The following is a 23072-nucleotide window of genomic DNA, read 5'->3' as shown; positions in this document are numbered from 1 at the left end:
TATTATGACTAGATCAAGGCTGGACATGCATGAGACACGTTTGTCATGTATTTCCTTTCAACCAACATGTTGCTAGCATATTGATCCAGGGGTGTAAATATTCTGAGGTTTGTCCAGCCCTGTGCTCGAGATAATGTTTTCTCAAGTCATTGTGATACTGTGATTTGATTAGCTTTGTTTCCTATAGTTTCTATTCTATCAGCTGATTTGAGGAGATTTAACCCGCTGCTAAATCGCCTCTGATCAGATACCAGAATAAGAGCCTGATGAGTGCTCATCAGAATAATCATGCCCTGGGCCTGACTTCCGAGGCGCCCCCCCCCCCCCCCCCGCAAAACCCCAACACTTCACACTTTTTTCTAATTTAAAAGACCAAATATTTTCTTCAGTGCCCATGCTTTCAACTGACCTCCATCCGTCTCTGATCAAGATAAGCGAGTGAGGCCTAGTAATGCAACACCCCACTGATTCGTTGGCCATACAGGGTGATTCTAAATTCATGGGGCACACTTTAAGAGGCGATATGACACCTAAACTTTTTTGGTCATAGAATGTGTGGTTGAACCCTAATATCAAAGGCAGTAGAGGGGCGTTTTTTTTGAGAGCCTATCGCCCCTTCAAAAAAATCTCGCCACAGAGAGCAACAGACCTACAAATGTAATTCAATCATTACACTTCACTTCTGAAGTATAGATGGCAGTACTGAAAAATCAGACGCAACACTAGATACGAATTCTGTTCGATACAACTGTTACGTACACACACTTACACTTCCGGCACAACTTACTAGGTGTTAGATGGCGGTAGACCTGAGTTGTGCGTGCTCAGTTTGAAAGAAAAGAAAGTGTGTGTTCTTAGAGAGTGCTCTCTCTCAACACACTTCACCAAATCAACAGCTGGTGACAGGAATAATGTATCGCAGCCGAGCCTTTGCCATGTATGTGTCGGTGTCTTTTAGACGGCAGGCCAGAGTTGTTGGACGGGTTCGGTCATAAGAGAAATTATTAGAGACGGATTGAATTGGACGTTCAAATTTCCGAACTCACCTGACGACGTGGACGTCCCATTCAGAAATGTTGTAGACGACGGGCTCGTAGACGTCACTCTGGTTCTTATAGGACACGAGATTTTCCAAACCTAGCGCTTCGGCCTGGTGAGGCTCCAGGGACGGGGCCGGAACGTACGAGAAGGGTGCGATGGAGTCGATCGTACCTGAGCAACTGCAAAAAATATAAATAAATAAAGTAACGTTATATATCTCTCTACGAATTCCCAAGATATACGTATGGGATCTGTCCTGGGGAATGTTTTTATACGGCCATTCACTCATGCGGTCGCTCACTTGGCCGTTCGTTCATACGGTCACTCACCCACCCAATTGCTCAGTCTTACGGTCACTCAATTAGTCTTTTTCGGTCATACATTCACTCCGCTCAAACGATCGGGGCGGGCGAAGCGTGCCAAGGGCAGAGTCTGAGCTAAAATTTCCGTAAACCGATTCTGTACCGGGTTCCGAGGAACACTAATGGGCATAGATAATAGATTTTTTTTCTGTAGCTGCGTCTCGGTGCGAAAGACATTTATTCATGGTACATCATAAGAGTGACCCTCTCGCGATAAGAGTCCGCGGGCTTCTTTTCAAAAGCCACTCCCCTAAAATATGTCAATTAATTACTTCCAAGGATTTCGTTAAGGGGAAAAACAAGTTGAGGAAAAACTCTGTTATAAGGGTGACCAGATGTCCCTGCCGCTGTGGTGGTCGAGTGGTCATGGTGACGGACTCGCATCGCGGGGACCCGGGTTCGAGCCCCACCGTCGCCACAGTGGTGGTCAGCTGAAGTTGCTTTTCTGTGGTTCCCAAATGCGAGCCGATCTCTCTCCGTTAAAAAGTCTCGCCACAGAGAGCAACAGGCCTACAAACAGTACAAATATTCAGTCACTGCACATCACTCACTCCACTTCTGAGTTATAGATGGCAGCACTGAAAAACCATACACAGACCACTAGATACGCACTCAGACTGTTAGGTACACACACTTACACTTCCGGCACAACTCACTAGGTAGTAAATTGCCTATGGCGATGGACCTGAGTTGTGCCTCGGTTTGAAAAGAAAGAAGACCAGATGCCCCGGTCTAAAGGGCATGTTCTGGTCGAGTTTTCCTGGGAAGCCATAATGTAGCGAATGTCTCTTTTTGTTTATGGCCAAATAATAACTGCTTTAAAAGTTTGAATAAGAGCTCCTATTTTTTTACGGTCATTCCCCTCTTTTACGGACGAATTTTTTTTTCTTAATAAGAAGGTGTTCTTACCGCACAATAAAATTCGGACGTAAGTAGACAATATTTGGCGAAAATTAGCACACACATTCCGATTTCTACGCATTGGAACGTGGTCAACCTTGATACTTTCATAAGGCCCTGTTTCTCGACAAGCAAACGGGGCACGTGTCCATGGTCCTAAAATTGGGTGGCTTTTGCAGTGTGGGCACAGCCCACGTGTCTTCTCCCCCCTCTGCCTCAAAGTACAATATACATATAGAAACCCCCCCCCCCTCCCGCTCTGAAAATTCATATTTGTTCAGGGCCCAAACTCAAGGACAGACCCTTAATTACCATTGTGGGAACTTTTCCCTCCCTCTTCCCCCAGTAATCTAGTTATGTCTATCATCGGGGCCCCATCCACAGATCTCCATTCGTCGATGGAGGCGCAATTAGGGCCCGTATTTCGGACATTCTCAAAAAAGTTGGAAAATTTTTCAGGTTTCAATTTGAATACAAATATTGTTTGCGAAATCAAGTTTTGCAAAGGGACCGCAGGCGACTCTAATAAATTCAGTAGGGTCTCGAAACTCGAAAAAAAAAAACGAGTTTCTGGATAATTCAAGAGGTATATGTTGGGATTTTTTTCGAAATTTTCAGTCTCAAAATCTCTCCACAGTTACACACTTCCGGCACCACTCACTAAGTAGTAAATTGCAGGCGGTGGCGGTCAATTTCTCCTGGTGGCTGCCGTCCTCAGGCCCCACCTGGGAGGGGGGGGGGGGGTTAGGAGGCGGGTGCTGTCAAAGTTTTGGCTTCAACCGAGCCCTCTCGGCGTGGGGGAAACAGACAGTAAATCGCCCACGTCGTCACTACTAGTATTAGTAGAAGTGGACCCAAAACCGTCATAACGTATGTTGATACGGACCCCAAACCGTCTCAAGTGCAAAGGGGCCTCATAAAAGTAAGATCTGGTTTAAATTTTCGTTAGTACGCATGCTACAGTTGTGGGGGGGGGGGGGGGGGGGGCGTAGAAAAAATCACATTGCGTGGGGCCTATGATGGTTTTAAGACGGCCCTGGGTGGTGCCCCCCCCCCAATCATAATTTGGCACAGGCCCTTCTATAGTAAATTTATATCTTGAAAAACGGCAAAAATAACATTCATATCAAGTCGCCCCCCAGGGGCTGGAAATTCTGTCCTTTATGAAGAGACCATGGGGCTTGGCAGTTTAAATGCTTGCACACTTTTTTAGAAACTCAAATGCTTGCACACTGTTTTGGTCACTCACATCCTTGAATACGCTGCAGGTCACTCCCTGACCGGGTCCCCACGCTTTGTGGGTCACCACGGATTTTGCTCATTCTCTAAGTCACTCTTTTTCTCACTCACGTGCTTGCAGACCTGTCTAGGTAACTAACTGACCTAGTCCCTTTCTGTTTGGGCAGAGGCGGACCTATTGAGGGTTATACGAATTTCGCCGCCCTTTTCCCCGTTCTACTAATTTTATTGGCCACTCATTCCTCAAATTTGCCGCTCGTCTGAACTTGTCACCCACTAAAGAGTCCCCCCCCCCCTCTATTCTTGTAAATACGCCACTGGTCTCGGTCTCGTTCCCATCGGTTTATCGAGACTATAGCACGGGCTTGGCAACGACTACGATCCCCTCCGAATGTTCATTATAATCGAGTTGGGGCGATGGTCATGTTTAGGGGGGGGGGACCCTTTAACAAAGAAGAAAGCGTCAAAACATAGCAATTATCTCACCTTTCCTGGACCCCGAGGAGACGATGGGGACTTAGGTCCGACTTGGTTGGCTTTTCGGTTCCAGCTGCTGCACAGGCGTTCTTCGCGGTGACATGTAGATGGTGACGCGCCAAGTTCAAACAACATCGTCTATCAACTACGCCACTGCCAAGTAGAAAAAACAATGATCGTAAATAGACGGAGAAAGGGGGGGGGGGGGTGGCGAGCTAGAAAGCATTTGAAAATGAAAAATAAATGAATTAAAATTTAATATACACATACACGTTGCGTTTCAGCCTCTTGCGTCCCCGCCGCCCATTCCAAACTTTCGAGCCTTCAGTGGCGTATGATGGAGGCGTCGGTGCTGCAAATCGCGGCTGGTTGATTTTTAGCTTTCTCCTTTCTCCTGTATATGGAAATTTATGATACCTTTCAACATGATCGTGCTTACTTCACAATGAATTTTAATTTCTTTTGGCGTCCATGAATTATCATGTAAAAAAATAATCATGATTTTGTTTATGTAAAGTAAAGGATCTCTATTTACTCACCTGCTTCATGAAGATAATGCCGCTTGATACGGATGTCCGCGTGCAGCAGCGTATGCATCATTCCACAGCGGGGTTTCATTTCGCCATCGGATCCGCGTCCGAATTCGAACCGCGTCCGTGAAACACGTGCGACTTGGACTGACATTCCGACGGCTGTCATCGTTGCGCGGGTTTTCTCCCTTATTATTGAACCACGTGCTGCTGTCTTGCCTTGAAGAAGAAGGAGCCGCTAGGGCGCGCACCCGTACGACAGTCACGTGGATGGCATCGTCCAATAGAAATGCGACGGGAATTGGTTTCGTTTTTCTTGTCTTGAGACGCGTTGGTTTCGGTTTTCGGCCATTAAATAAAATGATAATAACCTAATTTTTAATTATTTCTTTTTGCGATTTGGTTTCGAGTGTTTTAAATAATAAACAGTTTTAATTTCGAAATCTATGCAAATGAATTTTTTTGACATTTTCGTGAATATCAAGACGTCTGTGACCAATTTATTTTGCTGTTCTTGTGTGTGTTTTTAATGTTTTCTTCATATAAAAAAAACAAACAAACCACACGATACTTACTGTACCTAATTCAATATTTTTCAACAACCGCTGGTCAGCGGACAGTTGCTGGTCCGCAAATTATTTCTTCCATTTATTTGTTTTTTTCGCTGAGGGGGGGGGGGGGCATTCAAGTATTACGTAAGCAGATTTTTAGCCATTTTTGACCCCCCCCCCCCCCTGTCAGCAAAATTTCGTCAGCAGCTGAGAATATTTCATATCTTCATAAAGGGTGGTTGATGACGTAAGCAACCTTCAAAGCCCCCCTCCCCTTGTCATCAAAAGTCAGCACATCCGAAACCCCCCCCCTCGATGCTGACGTAATACTTGAATGACCCCTGGTCTGTAAATTACTTTCCCCATTTATTTATTTCGTGAATATGATCTCATCTCTCTTATTATTATTTTTTTTTTTCACTTTTCACGGTCCGTAAATTATTTCTCCCACTTTTCTTTGGTTCGCAAATTTTTTTTATGCCATCTATTTCTTTTTTCGTCGGTTCGCAAATTACTTTTCCCGTTTATTTTTACCGGTCGACAAATTATTTCTCCCATTTAATCTATTTTAGCTGGTCCGTAAATTATTCCTCGAATTTATTTATTTTTGCCTTTGGGGTCATTCAAGTATTTCGTCAGCACCGAGAAGGGGTTTCCGATTTGCTGACGTTTGATGACAGTGGGGGGGGGGGGGCGTTTGGATGATGCTTACGTCATCTACCACCCCCTTTATGTAAATATGAAATATTCTTAATGACATCTTATTCGGTGCATCAAAAACGAAAAACCTTTCGATAGTTATTGGGCACCTGATCTAAAATTCTCCCTATTGATAAGTCCCCTACAAAGCTACTTTAGTGATCTCTAAATGTTTCACGGATCCTTCAAGTGCTCAGGAACTGTGCCACGTATTACTCAAGTGATACGTAATTATGCCACGGATCACTTCAGTAATCTAGGAATGTTCCGCGGGTAATTTGAGTGATGTAGAACCGCACTGTGGGGGCCACTTAAGTGCTCTAAAACTGTGCCAGATGTCACTCAAGGGATCTCTAAATGTGCCACGGATCGTCTAAGTGTTCCGAAACTCGGCCGCGGGATACTTAAGCGATCTTTGAGGCTTACTTCAGTGACCTGAAAATGTGCCACTGGCCACTTAAATGCTCTGGAATTGTGCCACGGGTCATTTAAGCGATTTGTTAATGTGCCCTTTGTTAATTTTTACAAAATTAGGTTTGAGGGGCAAGCCACATCAGATAAAACTTCAGGGTCACATTTGGTCTGCGGGTCAAGGGTTTACCATGTATGGCTTGAAGGGTGGGCCGCAATGAATTTCTGAAAGAGAAGTTTTGAGTTCTTCAAATAGAATTAAAATTGACAGAAATTGATTATAATAACATATAAAGGTATTTTCTTTCGAAATTTTAATTTTTGTAAAAAAATTTCTTGCACATTAAAAAAATATATATTTTTTCATCTGGGAGGGGGGCACACAAGCCCCTACTCCTCCCTCCCATGTACGTTTCTGATCCCACCGATATGCGTTAGGAGGTAGAGGGCAGTGCTGACGAAATTTTACTGACGAGGGGAAGGGGGTCAGAGTTTTGCTGACAAGTGGGGGGGGGGGGGTCAAAAATGGCTAAAAATTTGCTGACGTAATACTTGAACGGCCCCTTTCTTCAAATTATTTCGCCCATTTATTTTGTTGCCGGTCCACAAAACTATTTTTCCCATTTATTCATGTTTTGAAAAGATCCGGATTTATTTATATTTTGCCAGTATTGGCTACAAATTATTTTTCAGATTTATCTAGGTTTTTTTCCGTTTCCCAAATTATTTCTGCCGTGTACATAATTCGGAACCTAACTCAATATTTTCCAACTACCGCTGGTTAGCGGACACGTGCCGGTCCACAAATTATTTCTTCCATTTATTTGTTTTCTGCTGGTCCGTAAATTACTTCCGCCATTTATTTATTTCTTGCCATTTCGTAAATCATCATTTCTCCTATTTTTTTTTTTTTTTACTTTTCACTGCCCGTAAATGTTTTGGTTCGCAAATTTCTTTGCCAAATCTTCTAATTCATTAATTTTGTGGCCGGCCCTCAAATTATTTTTCCCACATATTTACTTTTTGCTGATCCGCGAATTACTTTTTCCCACTGATTTACTTCTTCCAGGTCAACAGATTATTTCTCCTATTTATTTACATATTTTTTGCTCTGACCCGTAAATTTTATTTCTCGCATTTATTTATTTCTCGCAGCCTGCAAATTACAGGTAAGTTTACACTCGCATTGCGAGGACCCGGGTTCGAACCCCACCATCGCCATAGTGGTGGTCGGCTGAAGTTGGTTTTCTGTGGTTCCCAACTTCAAGGCACGAATGTGAACCGATCTCCCCGTTAAAAAAAAGTCTGGCTACAGAGAGCAACAGACCTACAAACAGTACAGATGTAATTCAATCATAACACATCACTCACTTCCCTTCTGAAATATAGATGGCAGCACTGAAAAATCAAACGCAACACTCAGGCTGCTAGGTACACACACAGTTACACCTCCGGCACAACTCACTAGGTAGTAAATCGCCCATAAATGGTGATAGACCTGAGTTGTACTTTGTTTGAAAGAAAGAAAAGGTAAGTTTACAGAAGAACAATCCAAAAACCTGAAATTCCTTTATAACGAAATTTCGAAATAACGAAGTGATTTCTCCAGTCTCTTGGAGTTCGTTATACCGGGGTTCAACTGTTTTTTCTTTAAAAACATTATATTATATAACATAAAAAAAATTATTGCTCCTATTTATTTATATCCTGCGAGAGTCCACAAATTATTTTTTCCCATTCATTTATTTATAACTGGTCTTCGAATTATTTCTCACATTTATTTACTTTTTTTTCTTTTTGGCGGCCCACAAATTATTTCTCCGTTTGTTTATTTTTTGCCGGCCCGCAAAATTATGTCTCACAAACATGGCCCCCATAAGGGATGGGCTGACAAGGCTCCAGCCTTGGGGTCCGGGACGATTTTCACCATTTTTTTGCTTTTTGACGCTATAAATCCATCATAAAGAAGCCCCGTGAAAGCGTGGCCGGGGGCCCCCCCCCGCAAAAAATCCCAGCCTAGGGGCCCTGCTCCAGGATGTGGGGGGCCATGCTCACAAATTACTGCTCCTTTCATATATGTTTTGAGGGTTTTCAAATAATTTTTTACGTTTCTTTATTTTTTGAAGGTTTTTCTTTCTATTAACTTATTTTCTGGTCCTCACCATTATTTCTCCCGTATATTTATTATTTTCTCGGGCCGCGAATTATCTTTTCCCATATACAGCCAAACCTCGTTAATGAGTCACTCTAATACGACTTAGTAAGCGGAGTGACTCGTTAAACGGAGTAAGCCATAAATGTGCCAATTCCTGCCTGAAGACAATTGGGACTTCCAAAAAGTGACCCGGTAAGCGGAGTGACCTGTTAACCGGGTGACGCACTAACGAGGTTTGACTGTATTTATTTTTTGCAGGTCCGCAAACTATTTGTCCGTTTGTTAATTTTTTTTTGCCCGTCCACAGAAACCATTTCTATCACTTGGTTTTTTTTTTGCCGGTCCGTAAATTGCTTCTTCAATTTATTTCCATTTGGACTAGCCGCAAATTATTTTTCCCATTTATGTATTCTTTGCGGGCCCAAATCATTATTCGCATACATTTGTTTTTGTCGAGGTGAAAATTATTTCTTTTCTTTCCGTCCCGCAAATTATTTGTTTCATTCATTTATTCTATAGCTGGTCCGTAAATTATTTCTCCGCTTTACTTTTTTTTTCGGTCTGCAAATTATCGCTGTCATTTATTTATGTTTTTTTTTTGTCGGTTCGCAAATTACTTTTCCAATAAATTATGGCTGACTTCAAATATGGCAAACCTGAAGGATTATGGGACTTGTGCTGCCATCTATTAGTTGGAAAACAAATCTTGAAAATGAATCAGAATACAACTTTGATACAGAACCCGGACTGCCATCTAGTGGCAAGTTGAAATACTTGAGGTTGTGGTATATGACTATAGATGGCAGAAAAATTAGGATCGGGAATTTGAACGTTTTTGTTATATAAACCTCGATATTGTAAGTTTTAACAGTGATTTCTTTTGCCTTTGAATTCCGAATGATGCATGAAAGTCCCAACACGAAGAAAACTTCAGGGGGGCGGGGAGAATTCGCTGAGATTTATGGGTCGTCCCGTATATTCGGGACTCAAACGCGTACGCAAGAGAGCGGAAGCGTATTGCATTATGTCAGAAATTATTAGAGGAGTGGGGGATTAAGCCTCCTTCACAAAATTTATAGGGGGGGGGCGCGCAAATGACCTTAGCTTCTAGTTTCTGGTGTCTATGGCAGCGATGATGGTATTTATTAGCGGCTGCTCTAGGACGGTGTGGTCGCAGTGCCGTCTTAGGGCATGGGCCCACCCGGGCACGGCCCGGGGCCTCTAGTAAGAGGGGGCCTCACAAAAATGAGATCTGGTTGAAATTTTTGAGAATTTGCCTTGTAGGGCCTCAGAAAAATCCCTTGTCCCGGGGGGGGGGGGCCCATGATGTTCTTAAGACGGCCCTGTGTGGTCGTACGATGGTGGTTTGCTGTAAGAGGGTAGTGACAACTGCGGGGGGGGGGGGAAAGAAAAAGTAATTGCTAAAAAGTTTTTGTCTCTGAAATCTAAAATTCAAACTATGAATGTGTAGAATGTATAGAATAGAACAAGGATCTTCAACATTTCAGAGACACGGCAGGCAAAACTGAAACTGAAGCCAGCGGGCCATCAACTCATGTGTTTGGTGACGTCTGAACACAAGAAGCCAATGTGGCCCTGAGTTAAGCAGTGACAAAATTAACTGAAGACTAATTTTTTTTTGAAATTATTTGTTTCATGAATTATCAATTTTTATATTAGTTCTTAAATAAGTTTTTTTTTTACTACATTCTGAAAAGTTTGTGATCAATTACTGATTAGATTGATTAATTCAAAGATTTATTTCAATCTGAAATCGCTTTAAATGATTGTGAAATTATTTTCCTTCTCAATATATCGCGAGAAAAATCATTTGTTTCAATAATTGTGCTATTATTATTTTATTGATTGCGAAATAATTTCTATCAGAAATTACTAAATTATTTCTGTTATTGATATAGCTTATATATGATATAGCTTAATATAGCTCATTATGTAAGTTATTTCTTCCCCTAATTCTGAAATTATTTGTTCGAAAAATTCTGAATTTGTTCGAAAAATTCTGAAATTGTTTCAGTAATTCTGAATTTTCATCAATCCGGAATAATTTTTTTCCTTTATAATTGTCAGTTTTCGCGTCTATTTCTTTCATTCATTATAGCATTATTTCTTTCATCAATTCCAAAGTTCATGAAAGAAAAATTATTTTTATATTAATTCTAGAATTACTTCTTTCATTTATTCTGGAATTATATTTTTTAAATTTATTCTGGGTAATTATATTTCTTTTCATTTATTCTGGGTAATTATATTTCTTTTCATTTATTCTTGAAATTATTTCTTTTCATTTATTCTTGAAATTATTTCTTTTCATTTATTCTTGAAATTATTTCTTTTCATTTATTCTTGAAATTATTTCTTTTCATTTATTCTTGAAATTATTTCTTTTCATTTATTCTTGAAATTATTTCTTTTCATTTATTCTTGAAATTATTTCTTTTCATTTATTCTTGAAATTATTTCTTTTCATTTATTCTAGAATTACCTTTTAATTATTTTATTAATTTAATTTTTTTGTCAATGACTAAAGATGACAGTATTTATTCGTATTTTCAACCATTTTTTCTGAAAACGATCGATAGGCCACGACAAAAATCTCCGCTGGCCATGTCTTGAAGACCTCTGGAATAGAATATAATTTGATAAGAAAACTAACTTTTTATGAAATTTTCCGGGTCATTTTTTACTGGTGCAGTCAGTCTGAATTGACCGAGTTGTGAAGCGTGGAACTATATGAAATTTAGCCGCATTTCTTACCAGAAACCCACATAACCTTTTTTTTTTAAGAAGCCCTATATAAATTCACACATTCAATAGCCAACAATTCAATTTTCTAGAGATTTCATTCAATAACATTAGGAGTTGTTAAGGTGCTCCTGTTGAATGAGCTCAATTTGGAAATCAACTGCCTATAAAACAAGTTCGTATATAAAAGTGTTTCTCAACCACCTGGCCGCGGCCCAGTACTGGGCCCCAACACTAGTCACATTGGGCCGTGAGTGATTCGCGGTTTCATTTTTCCCATTAATTTCTCGTTAGTTGTATGACCGGACTTACGCAAAAGACATTTACCGGGCCGTGAGGCTCCAAAGGTTGAGAACCGCTGGTACATAATGCCCATTTCAAAAGAAAATTCAATTAGCTGTAACTCCGCCAATTTTGATTACAGAAAAATGAATTTCCTTCTTCTTTGACAAGTCAGTGCAAGGGGAAAAATTCAACTGTATTCCTTTTTAGGTACAGAAAAAATTTAAAAATATTCAATCACCATTGCGATTTTTTACATTTCGTTTCTTTTCCATTGGTGTTATATCGATTACAATGTTGTTAATTTTTCATTTTCCACTAGCTACAACACCCGGCGCTGCCCAGTTTTTCTTCATAAAAGATGTGGCAAACTATAATAAAGGGCAAGATTCATTGAAACACTGGTTATTTGTGGAGATGAAGATTACAAGGAAGAAAATTTATCACTGCCCCCACGAGGACCCCGGTTCGACTTGGTTAAACCTAGGTTTTACCACTCTTCGGGCTTTTACTGTAACATATACATACAAATTTCTCGAATATCTGGTAAAACGAACTCAGTTCAAAAATTATTCAAACTTTATTAAAAATTCTGAAATTATGTACTGCATACTTTATCGTTTCAGTAATAAATTTCTTTTCCTTGATTTTTGTTGAAAACTAATTTTTATTTGACACACTCACATTATTCACATGAATGGAATTTAGGTATTTGGAACTGTTAATTACGGCCAAATTCCGATTAACAGTCAAGCCTCTGAACATAAAGAACAACTACTGTACAAACTTGCATATACAGGGTGTCTTGTAAGTCATAATTCGGCCTCTATCTCATTAACCGTCCGTCGTATAGGTACGTTTCCAGTTTAAAAAATGCTCAAAAATGGTGTTTCTAAAATCATCTTGAGAGTAAAAGTCTCATGTGTGTCGCAAAATAAATAATATAAATTTTTTTAACGCCCCCCCCCCTCCCAGTCTTCTAACTTCCAATTAGAAAGTTATTTTTTAGTCTCTCCTGAGGCCAACAAAAGAAATTTCATGTGTCTAAACGCAATATTAGCTGATATATTTGGATTCAAAAACTGGAGAAAAGTTGGGAAAGAACATCATAAATGAGGGGAAAGGAGCATTGCCCGTTAGTTTATGCTGTTCTTTCACAACTCTTCCCCGTTTTTTGAATCCAAATATCTCACTTAGAACCATGGAATTTCTTTTGTTGGCCTCAGGAGATACAGGGCAACAACTTTATAATTGGAAGTACAGGGGGGGACCGTATAAAAATTAGGATTTCGTATTTTATGACACACTGTATTTCAATTCTTAAAACTGGTACATGGTAATCTTTGGACGAATTCTGAGCATTTTTGAAATTGCAATCATACCTCTACGACGAGCTGTTCATGAGATAAAGGGCGCATTAGCACCTACAAGATACCCTGTATATTTGAGTGCTCATTAATATACAGGTATGTATATTTCGCCTCATTTAACATTTTGACACATTTTTCAAACAGAAAGAGACAAGAAATTAACTCACGAATGTTCAACAATCATCAAATGCCTTCAAGGAGACATTTGTGTACCGAATATATCACACAGTGTTTTGGAAAGGCACGGGCAACACGTACATTGGTACAAAGTCTCGGTCTACACTGGATGAAATCGCATTCTCTTCGAAGTATGGATGGCTGTTTTCAGGAGTTCAGGTTTCTCTGACAAGACGTCTATGAATTGCAGCAAGTTGCAGCGATCCAGCCCATCGATGTCTCTGCAGATACGCTTTATGGCTTCTTCTACCAGAACCCGGATCCGGTACCGGATACCGAGTCGCAGTATCGGCACGCCATCGTCGGTATCCCACACGGATCCCAGGAGGCGTTTGACGGTGTAGTCTTTGAGCTGGGTGACCCCGTAATCATTGGCGATCTTCAAAACCTCGACCAAAGTGGAGCTCATCACTTCGGCACGGAAATTCAAGGTGTAAAGGAATTGGATCATGATGTTAACGACTTCCGGTTCGAAATCGACGATTTCAAGCGTATCACTCCCTTCGGATTTTTCGGCTTCGAGGATTTCTTCGAACCGCTCGGAACGGGCTTTAAGGATGACGCGGTGGACCGGAAATTTCTTTGATTTCACTTTGATCACGAAATCGGCGTACTCCACGTCGTAAGCCAAGGGTGCAAGATTCAGCGGCATCGTGCTGGTGATCGGTTTGGTCTCAGAGAACGATAAGTGTCGAATTTCTTCTGCACTGTGAATGGCCAAGCACTGACACGTCTATCTCGCTGGGCGAGAAGAGGTGAAAAGCATGCTCTGAACGGTTGCGAGTGTTTATATACGGAGATTCTTATTTTGGCTTGGTGCCAGAGCAACAGTGTTGCTAGAATCATGTAAAAAAATCAGATCGCAGTATTTTCGCGAAATAGTTGCGGCAATAATCGTTTAATAATAAGAAGTTCAGAGTAACGCTATATTTTTCTAAATTTTTTAGGGCAGTGTTTGTTTTCCGTTCATGGCTACCTCTTTCCGACCTTTCTTCTTTTCTGGGGGGCCATCGTGATATTCCACCCTCCCCCCCTCCACAGAAAAGGTATATTTTCTACTTAATTCGATTGAATTTGAGTAAATTTATACCGAAATGTTTCAAAATAAATGCTGGGACTTCTGCGCTAGAATTCAGTGAGCCTTTGTCCTGGGGGGGGGGGGGATTTCTATGTATGAGGACGTCTCCAACATTATGGGCGCCAGAGCAAAGTGATGTTCTGGGGTCCGTATTTAGGCGGAAGTTAATAGCTTATACATAAATACATGATCGCACTCGAAATTCATAGCACCAGATCTCATCTGGTTCTCTATGGACATGAGCTTCCCGTCCCTTCAGGGTCATGCCTAGATTGGGGTCTTGGGTTAACATTTTCCTTTATTCTATAAAACAGATCTTATATATTCTGAAAGTACTCACTTTTTTTCAACCCTATTTGACCTAAAAGCTTTAATTTTGCATACGCGATTTTTTTTCCCACACAGCTCTCTCTCTCTCTCTCTCTCTCTCTCTCTGTGATTCCGTTTACCACCTGTCGTCTCTCCTTCTACTCGATTTCCACCCACGGCACCTTTATAATAACCCAGGACTCCAAGGAGGGCCCAAGAATGAGAATCGCTAATCAATGGTGCAGAAAATAATTGAATAAATAAATGAATATAGTAAGTCAAACGTCGTTAGCGGGCCACCCGAATAACACGTCGCTACACTTACCATCCCGATTATCTTCTGTGGCGTACTTACGTTATTGAACTCCTGATCATGCGTCTCCACACTTCGCTAAGGGATCACTTTTGTAAAATTTATCTTTACAAACTTCGGAACTCTTCACATAATGTACACAAAAGCTCTGGTTTCCCACCTAGCTGGAAGTCCCGCCTACTTATCTACACCAAATCTCATTATCACGAGAGTTACCTATGCACTTGAGGGCCCCCGGGTGGGCCCATGCCTTGAGATGGTTCCAAGAGAGACCTGTGACAGAGACTCAATTTTTATGTTCATGCATTCTCCCACCCCCTAGACTTTAATTCTCAGTCATCGATAATTTATAATTATTTATTGCTGTCATAAAACTGAATAATATTATGTTTTAGTTTTGGTTTCATTTTTACGAGAAACCCCATGCATCTGGGGACTCCAGGGCATACCTGGGTTAGCCCATGCATTGAGAGGAACTCGCAAGTATGATCAATTCGACCCCGAAAGGAGATTTTCACTTGTCTTTGGCATTATATTTTTTTATGTCAAAATAAATTTTTTAGGTATTCTTCTATCCTTTCATTTGTACTTTCTCAAAATGATAATCCCTATGATATAACTTATAAAATCGGTATCAAAGTCAAAGCCTATGATGCTTTCATCATTAATAAATGTATCAGAGCGAATCAAAATGAAGACAAATAGTTTTCTTTTGGTTTTTTAGTAGTTATATAATTGTAGTATTAATTTATTATTTATTACTGGTCTAATAAATATTTGTTTTGGTTTTTTTTAAATTTCTTTCAATAAATTTCGATGGCCATTTTATTATTGCTATTACTGGGGTATTTTTTGCATAAAAACTATAAAAAAAATTGACTGCAGTCAAATAACCTTATTTTGGGATTTTGCAAAATTCCATAAGGTGAATAGAAAAGTCTCGCTTCAGAGAGCAACAGGACTACCCCGGTACAAGATCAATCTTTACACTTCCAGGGCCAAAACATATAAATAAATATGTAAATTAAGAGGTGCTGACTAGGCCCTCCTTCATTTTTCCCGGGACTATTGATGTTGTTGAGACGGCAGTAGGGGCTCACTTTTTTTCTTTATAAATATTCAAGAATTTGTTTGAGTTCTGTAGAACAGCCTCAGGATTATTGACGGATTAAGCGAGACAGCCTTAAAACTATCAAGGGTTCCGCGAGAAACTTTGCCCTGATATATACAACAGATATAGGTATACAGAAATGAGCAGTCAGAGCATTCCGGAGCCGAAACACAGCAACCACACTAGAAATTCTTCCAGTAGACATTCACACTAGAAATTCTTGGCGTTGGCTGAAAGAGGCATTTGTGGGAAGATGAACAAGGAATCCAAACTTATGCTGAGGAATTTGACTGAAAAGAGTAAAATCTATTGCAAAAGGGCTGATAAATAGTGAAAAGATCCTCAACTAAAAAAAAGAAGAAACCTAATTTTTGTAAGGAACCAGCTTCTGTAGAGATAAGTGAAGATAAGTGACACTTTTGTCATTTATTGAACTTACTTTGAATTGCAAGGAAGAAGGTGTGTTGAGATGAATTAAGCATAGCTCAGGGCTTCTTCGACCACCTGGGCCTCCACAGACAGCAGCCAGACCCACTACACGATACTGACATAACATGGAAATTCAAGTTTACCATCACTTCAAAATATAGAAGGCAGCACCAGCAAGAACACGAAACAAGCACAATTCTGTCAACATATGTATTAGGGCCACACATGCACTCAGAACACACATTCCGGCATGAACCAAATTCGTTAGAAATTCCATAGAGCAGTGTTTCTCAAAGTGGGCGTCACCAACCTTTGTCAGGTAAGCCGGAAATATTGATTTGTGTGGGCCTATTTATATGTTTTGAAGTGGTTCTTTTATATGGCAAAGTATTTACCAGTCTATTCTGAGGAAACTAATGAACCATGAATAGAGCAAGGAAACCGTGGGTGACAAAAGTTTGAGAACCACTGCCGCTGTGGTGGTCGAGTGGTTATAGTGCCGGACTCGTGATGCGAGGATCCGGGTTCGAACCCCACAGTGGTGGTCGGCTGAAGTTGGTTTTCTGTGGTTCCCAACTTCAAGGCGCAAATGCGAGCCGATCTCCCCGTTAAAAAGTCTCGCCACAGAGAGCAACAGTCCTACAACGGTAAATCATTCAACCATAACACTTCACTTATAGTTAGAAAAACTGGGGGCAGATGACAGCACTACACATAACAAACATTACACAGAAACAAACTTTACTTCAGGTTGCACTACACGTACACGCACATTCCCGCATGTACCGATTCGTTGGGGGTTCGTTGGGGAGTTCCGCGGGGGGGGGGTGCATATGTGGTGTAGCAGTAGTAGGTAGGGCCTCCAAAAAATGGCTCGGGGGATCCATGATGTTCTTAAGTCAGCCACCTCGTTGGGCAATTTGCCTGTTGTGGCGTTGTATTTGTATTTGTATAGAGGAATGTGCACGAGGTGCATGTACAGTTAAGTAGTAGTAGTAGAGCACAGTTTATTTTTATATGCATGAATTCATGAATGGAGAGGGGGCAGTAGTGAGGTCATGGCGTACTCCGCTTATCGAGTAACTCCGCCTACGGGCGACATTTCTGCTTTTCTCAGAGTGACCCAACGAGGCTTGACTGTATGTGCTATCAGCACAGTAAGATTATCATCTGTCTTAAATAAAGTAATCTAAAATTTCCCTATGAGGTCATTTAATGAAAGACGTATTATATGTGAGAAATTTATTGATTAGTAAAGTTAATATTACTATCTATAACTGAAATCAAAAGTAAGAACTGGGAATGAATGAATATTCTTATGAGTGCAATTTGAATTTTTTTGGCCTGATTTGGAGAGAGAGCATGTAGAAATTATCTCATTTTTCAGGCAAACGAGAGACTGTTGGGGCAGAGATGAATTTTCTGCCTTGTATTCATCATCTCCAAAAATATAAACAGTCTTTCGAAGAATCTTGCAGTCTGAATTATTATTAATATTTAATTTCCACTTTATCTCAAAAACTGAACCCAATCTTACAAAACCAATGGCAAATTCGGATTCGGCGTATCAAAATTACCCTAAAATCAATGAAATATCTTTGCGAATGATTTAATGTATTTATTTATAACCCATAGTTTCAATGTGCTTGTTCAATGCGATTATCGTTATATAGAGAAGGAAGCGTCATCATGGCGCATCAACAAATTCACGCTGGTTTTCGCCCTTAGTCCGTATCATTTGAGAGTACGCTGTTGTTTAAAATAGTGTGTATGTATGAATTTAAAAAATAGTCTAATTACTTTTTGTTGAACCCTACATATCTGCCATAAAAATCATTGTTCTAGAACAGTGATTCTCAAACTTTTTTTTAACCCGCAGCTATTTTGCCCTGGCCAGTGTCCATTTAAGGTCCACAGAACAGTTTAACAAAGACCTACTATTTCAAAGCATTGAGCAAACACACAGATGAGTATAACCAGCTAATTACGACGCACACTTAGAGAATCCCACTTCTACCCTTATAATTTTCTTTTACTTATAAATGAAGACATTTCGAGAGTGATTTTGGTTTTTCCAAGAAGAGAAAATAATACCGGGGTATTTAATTCTGTTTCTAGTAAAAGTCATTACATAACACGCAACTTTACCTGACATTGACACTCACTTAAATAATCATATTATTTTCAATGGAGAAAAGGAAAATCGGCAACAAACAAGAAATCACGCCCATTCATCAAAATTATCCATCTCAGGCAAAAACAGAGAAGACGATAGCACATACAAAGAGTAATTTAAAAATAAAATTATATATAGGCACAATTTATTCATATATTAATGGATATATATTTCCTGCATCGATATTACTGGTGCTCTTTATGTTTGCTTACGTGTAACTTTCGTATCGCTTGTTCGGTGGCAAATCATCTTGCCCGAGTATTGCCACACATAGGCTAATCTTCTGGTTTGCGAGATCAATCACGTGGTCATATTTAATTACTTGTCATGAGCGTTCATTTAACACTCGTCGTGATTATTGTTCGGCGTGCATGTCAGTTACTACCAACTTTGCGAAAACCTTTTACATCCGGGAGGGACAGAGCTCCGGGTCTTGTCTGGTCTGACAGACAGTTACTACCAACCATCGTCAGGCACACTCCAGTATTGTGAGTTCGCTTGTTTTCGAGAAGCGTTAAATTTTTTCGCAGAAACCTTTAGTTTTTCTTCAGAAACCTTTAGTTTTTCTTCAAAAACCTTTAGTTTTTCTTCAAAAACCTTTAGTTTTTCGTCAAAGGATTCTTTAGCCATGCGCATCACGTCTTTAAGAACAGAAGGATTGTCTCTCATAATTTCAATTAGTTCCGGCAGACGGTCATCACATTCATTGAACTTCTCGCAAAAAAACCCTATCCCTTTATTTTTCAGTGCTTCCACAGAATAAATGACACCGACCTCCAACATGGGAACCACACTGATAGCATCCATCTTTTTATCCAGTAAATGTTTAATCATGCTGTCTTTCATCTCGGTCACTTCGTGTTCATGAGCAATTTTGAAGAGCTCTGTCGCCGTTTCTGTGGTGATTCCCTTAGGAATTTCTTTAGTATATAGAAAGTTAATCATTTCACTCACGATTTCTGGTTCGAAGCCTGAGATTTCGACGAATCCTTCGCTTTTTTCCCGCATATCCGTTTCGAACATCTTTTCAAAGTATTTCGAGCGAGCTTTCAGGATGACACGATGAACAGGAAACGTCTCAGACTTCACTTTGATTGTGAAATCTGCATATTGCGTGTCGTAAGCGATAGGAGCAAGTCCGTTCGACATCTTGCAGGGAAAACAATTGTTCTGAAAGTAACGAGAAATGAAAAACACTATCAGCAACGATAACCAAATGGAATTTTTTTTTTTTGTAATTTTTATCACAGAGATCGTGGATTCCACAACGAGTAAGAAATCAGTGATTACAAGAGACTAGCAAGTACATCAACCAGCAATGGTTTCGGTTGCATTGTTAATTTCGAATGAATGCAACTTCATTTGTTTATCAAATTTAAATACGCATATTTCCGAAATGAAATAAATGATATCCCGTTATTAGCATAGTATGATTTTCTTTTTCAAAACTCTGGCCCCCCTGAAAACATTTATTGAAATAACAGCCGAGATTTTGGTGCATAACGTCAGTACAATTCGTGGGCTTCCGCTGTGGTAGTGTTCGGTCGTGTACTGCGAAATAATCCCCGCGTTGGGTGAAGTTAATGTTTCAGTGGTTGAAAAATATTAATTGCTATCCAGAATGACGTTTCTATTTTGTGGCCATGATATGGCTTTCGCAAACTTTCCTCTTCACACCTCAGCCAAACTGACAATAATTAACTTTTTTGTGATTGATTTGTGTTTATTGTATGTCAAAAAATCACCTTTAAAAAGAAAATATAATAATACTGTAATTTATTTATTAAGTTGGGTTGATATCTTTACTAGGATCACTTGAGTAAGGTACACATGTCTGTACCTCAGGACTTGACTTGAAAAAAGACTCTCATTTAGAATCATTTAAAACCATTTGAAACCGTTACAAATATACATATGTCTGCCTCTAGAGCAGTGGTTATTAACCTTTTTTTTACACTCCGCACCCGTAGTGGTTGGCCCGGTCTCCTGAGCACCCTTCTGCGTAAGCCAAAGCCGCTTGAAAGATGCAGCTTTGGCGTAAGCCTCTGAGTATGCATGCAAACTTGCCTGGTAGGAAATCACTTAGCTCGAGGGCACATAGACACTGAGGGCACTCTTAAGACAGCCCTGCCTAAATTTCGTCGTAAATATGATTTTAAACACATTGTACATTGAATATGTTGAATCAGAATGTTAACTCACATGATAAGGTTTGGAGGTATATGAAACTGCGTGATTTAGTAGAAAAATGGCGTCGGCTTCATACGTGGACGACAGCGATAACTCTTTATCTCTTTTTACTTACCACAATGTCATATAAATTTATCTATATTATTCATTTCTAGCTACTGATTTGACTGCGATACGTATACGTATCGTAGATTGATACTTGATACGTATTTTTCAACTTGACTTTGACATTCAACGCTTTACATAAGGCCGAGTCAACTAAAAGTTATTAACTACGGTTCGAATTTTTATGACCTAAAAATCTTGAAAATATTACCTTAAAAATGTTTCCATTATTTAATCTCTTCTTTTTCATTTATTGCTTTTCATCTTAATAATTTGAATAATGAACAAAAAAGACTCTTCAACTTATCATTTTATAATTAAAATTCTCTCTCGCGTAATGAAAGCCACGCATTCCCTGTGCTGTTACTTAGCTGTTCCTTAGGACGTTCTGGGGTCGCACTGAATTTTGTAGATGCAAGTATACAAGTATGACTACTTTTTGAAAGTGTATTTGAAATTTCGGGAAAAATTAAAAAAAATATGGAGCAATATTATTTTTACTGTCACTCAGGATACGTCTAGTTAAGGAGGCACATGACGTTCGAATGAAAATTTCTTATTACTCTATATTTCTTGCTAAAAATGCTTTAATGTCATTTCAGTATTAATATAATAACAATTTCAGGTCTCAGTTTAAAAATTATATCCCCCTGCGTCTCAAATTTCATTGAAAAGCATCAATTTTTTTTATTTTATTTTGCTCTGTAGGCACACATCAATGGATTGTAGCATGCATTTTGTATAATGATAAACTATTAATGAATAAAAAAATATAAACCTGTTTTTATGGCACAAATTTGCAAATTTTTCATCATTTTCAACTTTTTTTTGCGAAAATTATCATGAAAGTGAAATCAACGCAGTAAAATGCATGCTACAATTTGATATATGCCTACACAGCAAAATAAAAAAAAAAATTGATGCTTTTAATGAAATTTGAGATGCAGGGGACAAAAATGACTGAAAAATGACCGTTCCAATTTGGCTCTTCCTGGTGTATAAATAAGGCTCCAAGCTTGTTGAAAAACATTTTTTAAACTGAAAGATCTAAAATTGTTATTATATTTATACTGAAATGTCATTAAAGCATTTTAGCAAGAAATATAGAATAATAAGAAATTTTCATTAGAACGTCATGTGTCCCGTAATGTGAAGCTGAATTGCCACGTTGCTTTGATTCGGTTTTGTGCTGAAACTTTTAATGCATTTAACTGTTTATTATGCATTAAGTTTGTTTCTGTTCAATGCTTGTTTTTTTTTTTTTTTTTTTTTTTTTAACCGAGCACAACTCAGGTCTATCGCCATAGGCAATTTTCTACCTAGTGAGTTGTGCCGGAAGTGTAATTGTGTGCGTACCTAACAGTCTGAGTGCGTATCTAGTGTTGTGTATGATTTTTCAGTGCTGCCACCTATATCTCAGAAGTGAAGTGAGTGATGTGTCGTGACTGAATATTTGTACTGTTTGTAGGTCTGTTGCTCTCTGTGGCGAGACTTGGGATCGGCTCGCATTTGCGCCTTGAAGTTGGGAACCACAGAAAACCAACTTCAGCCGACCACCACTGTGGCGACGGTGGGGCTCGAACCCGGGTCCCCGCGATGCGAGTCAGTCACTATGACCACTCGACCACCACAGCGGCATCAATGCTTGTTATATGTAGTGCTGCCACCAGCTATCAATTTTTCTAACTATAAGTGAAATGTAAGGATTGAATAATTATACCGATGTAGGGCTGTGGCTCTCTGTAACGAGACCTTTTAACGGGGAGATCGATTCGCATGCGCGCCTTCAAGTTGGGAACCGCAGAAAGCAAACTTCAGCCGACCATCACTGTGGCGATGGTGGGATCCGAACCCTCGTCCTCACGTGTGAATATTTGTATCGTTTAGGCAGGGTCGCAACTAGATGAGGTCTGGACAGAAAGGACTGAAAGTTTGTTTTCTGTTCGTTCAAAACTAGGAAGAAGGGGTGCCAAAATGCGTATTTGGCACCGAAGCTGGAAAACGTCAGAGAACCAATTTTATCGAAAAACCACTATACCTTGGTAGGAGGACTCGAACCCAAGTCCTCGTGATGCGAATCGCTCACGATGCCCACGTAACGACGCAGCACCTACGATCAACGTTGCCGCCAAAGCCAACATTCTCGCCAAAGTCCTGCGCCAAACAATTTTAGGCAGCGCCAGATTAAAAAAATGGAGAAGGAGGGGGAACTACCAAACTTGAAGGAATAGCATTTTCGGGGGTTGAAAAATGATTTTTACTTGAAAATGTAAAGCAAAAAAAGAAAATTGTTATAGAGTTATCGAGCTTCTCAGTGCAACAAGTCCGTCCTCCCTGACAAAAATCCCTGAGTTCAGGCATAATGAAAATGCATTGAGCACAAAGATTACCCCAGTGCCTGAAT

General features: G+C 39.8%; 2 protein-coding genes across 2 annotated transcripts; both read right to left on the bottom strand.

Moving 5' to 3' along the window:
• Positions 1-13057: 13057 nt before the first annotated feature.
• On the bottom strand, positions 13058-13609 carry LOC149087712 (BTB/POZ domain-containing protein 9-like). Its single transcript, XM_089231962.1, has one exon. The coding sequence runs from the start codon at positions 13607-13609 to the stop codon at positions 13058-13060; it is 552 nt and encodes a 183-aa protein (XP_089088088.1).
• A 4657-nt stretch (positions 13610-18266) lies between these two features.
• LOC149087711 (kelch-like protein 40) lies at positions 18267-20651 on the bottom strand. Its single transcript, XM_089231867.1, has 2 exons — positions 20576-20651; positions 18267-19543 (listed from the first exon to the last, which is right to left on the bottom strand). The coding sequence occupies exon 2, from the start codon at positions 19520-19522 to the stop codon at positions 18830-18832; it is 693 nt and encodes a 230-aa protein (XP_089087993.1). The 5' UTR covers positions 19523-19543; positions 20576-20651; the 3' UTR covers positions 18267-18829.
• Between the last annotated feature and the right edge of the window lie 2421 nt (positions 20652-23072).

This window comes from Pholcus phalangioides, unplaced genomic scaffold (genome assembly GCF_987345545.1).
Source record: "Pholcus phalangioides strain wild (caught in Gottingen) unplaced genomic scaffold, Ppha-v1.0 ptg000004l_1, whole genome shotgun sequence".
NCBI lineage: Eukaryota > Metazoa > Arthropoda > Arachnida > Araneae > Pholcidae > Pholcus > Pholcus phalangioides.
The sequence above is the reverse complement of the archived record's forward strand: the minus strand, read 5'-3'. Positions and strand labels throughout refer to the sequence as shown.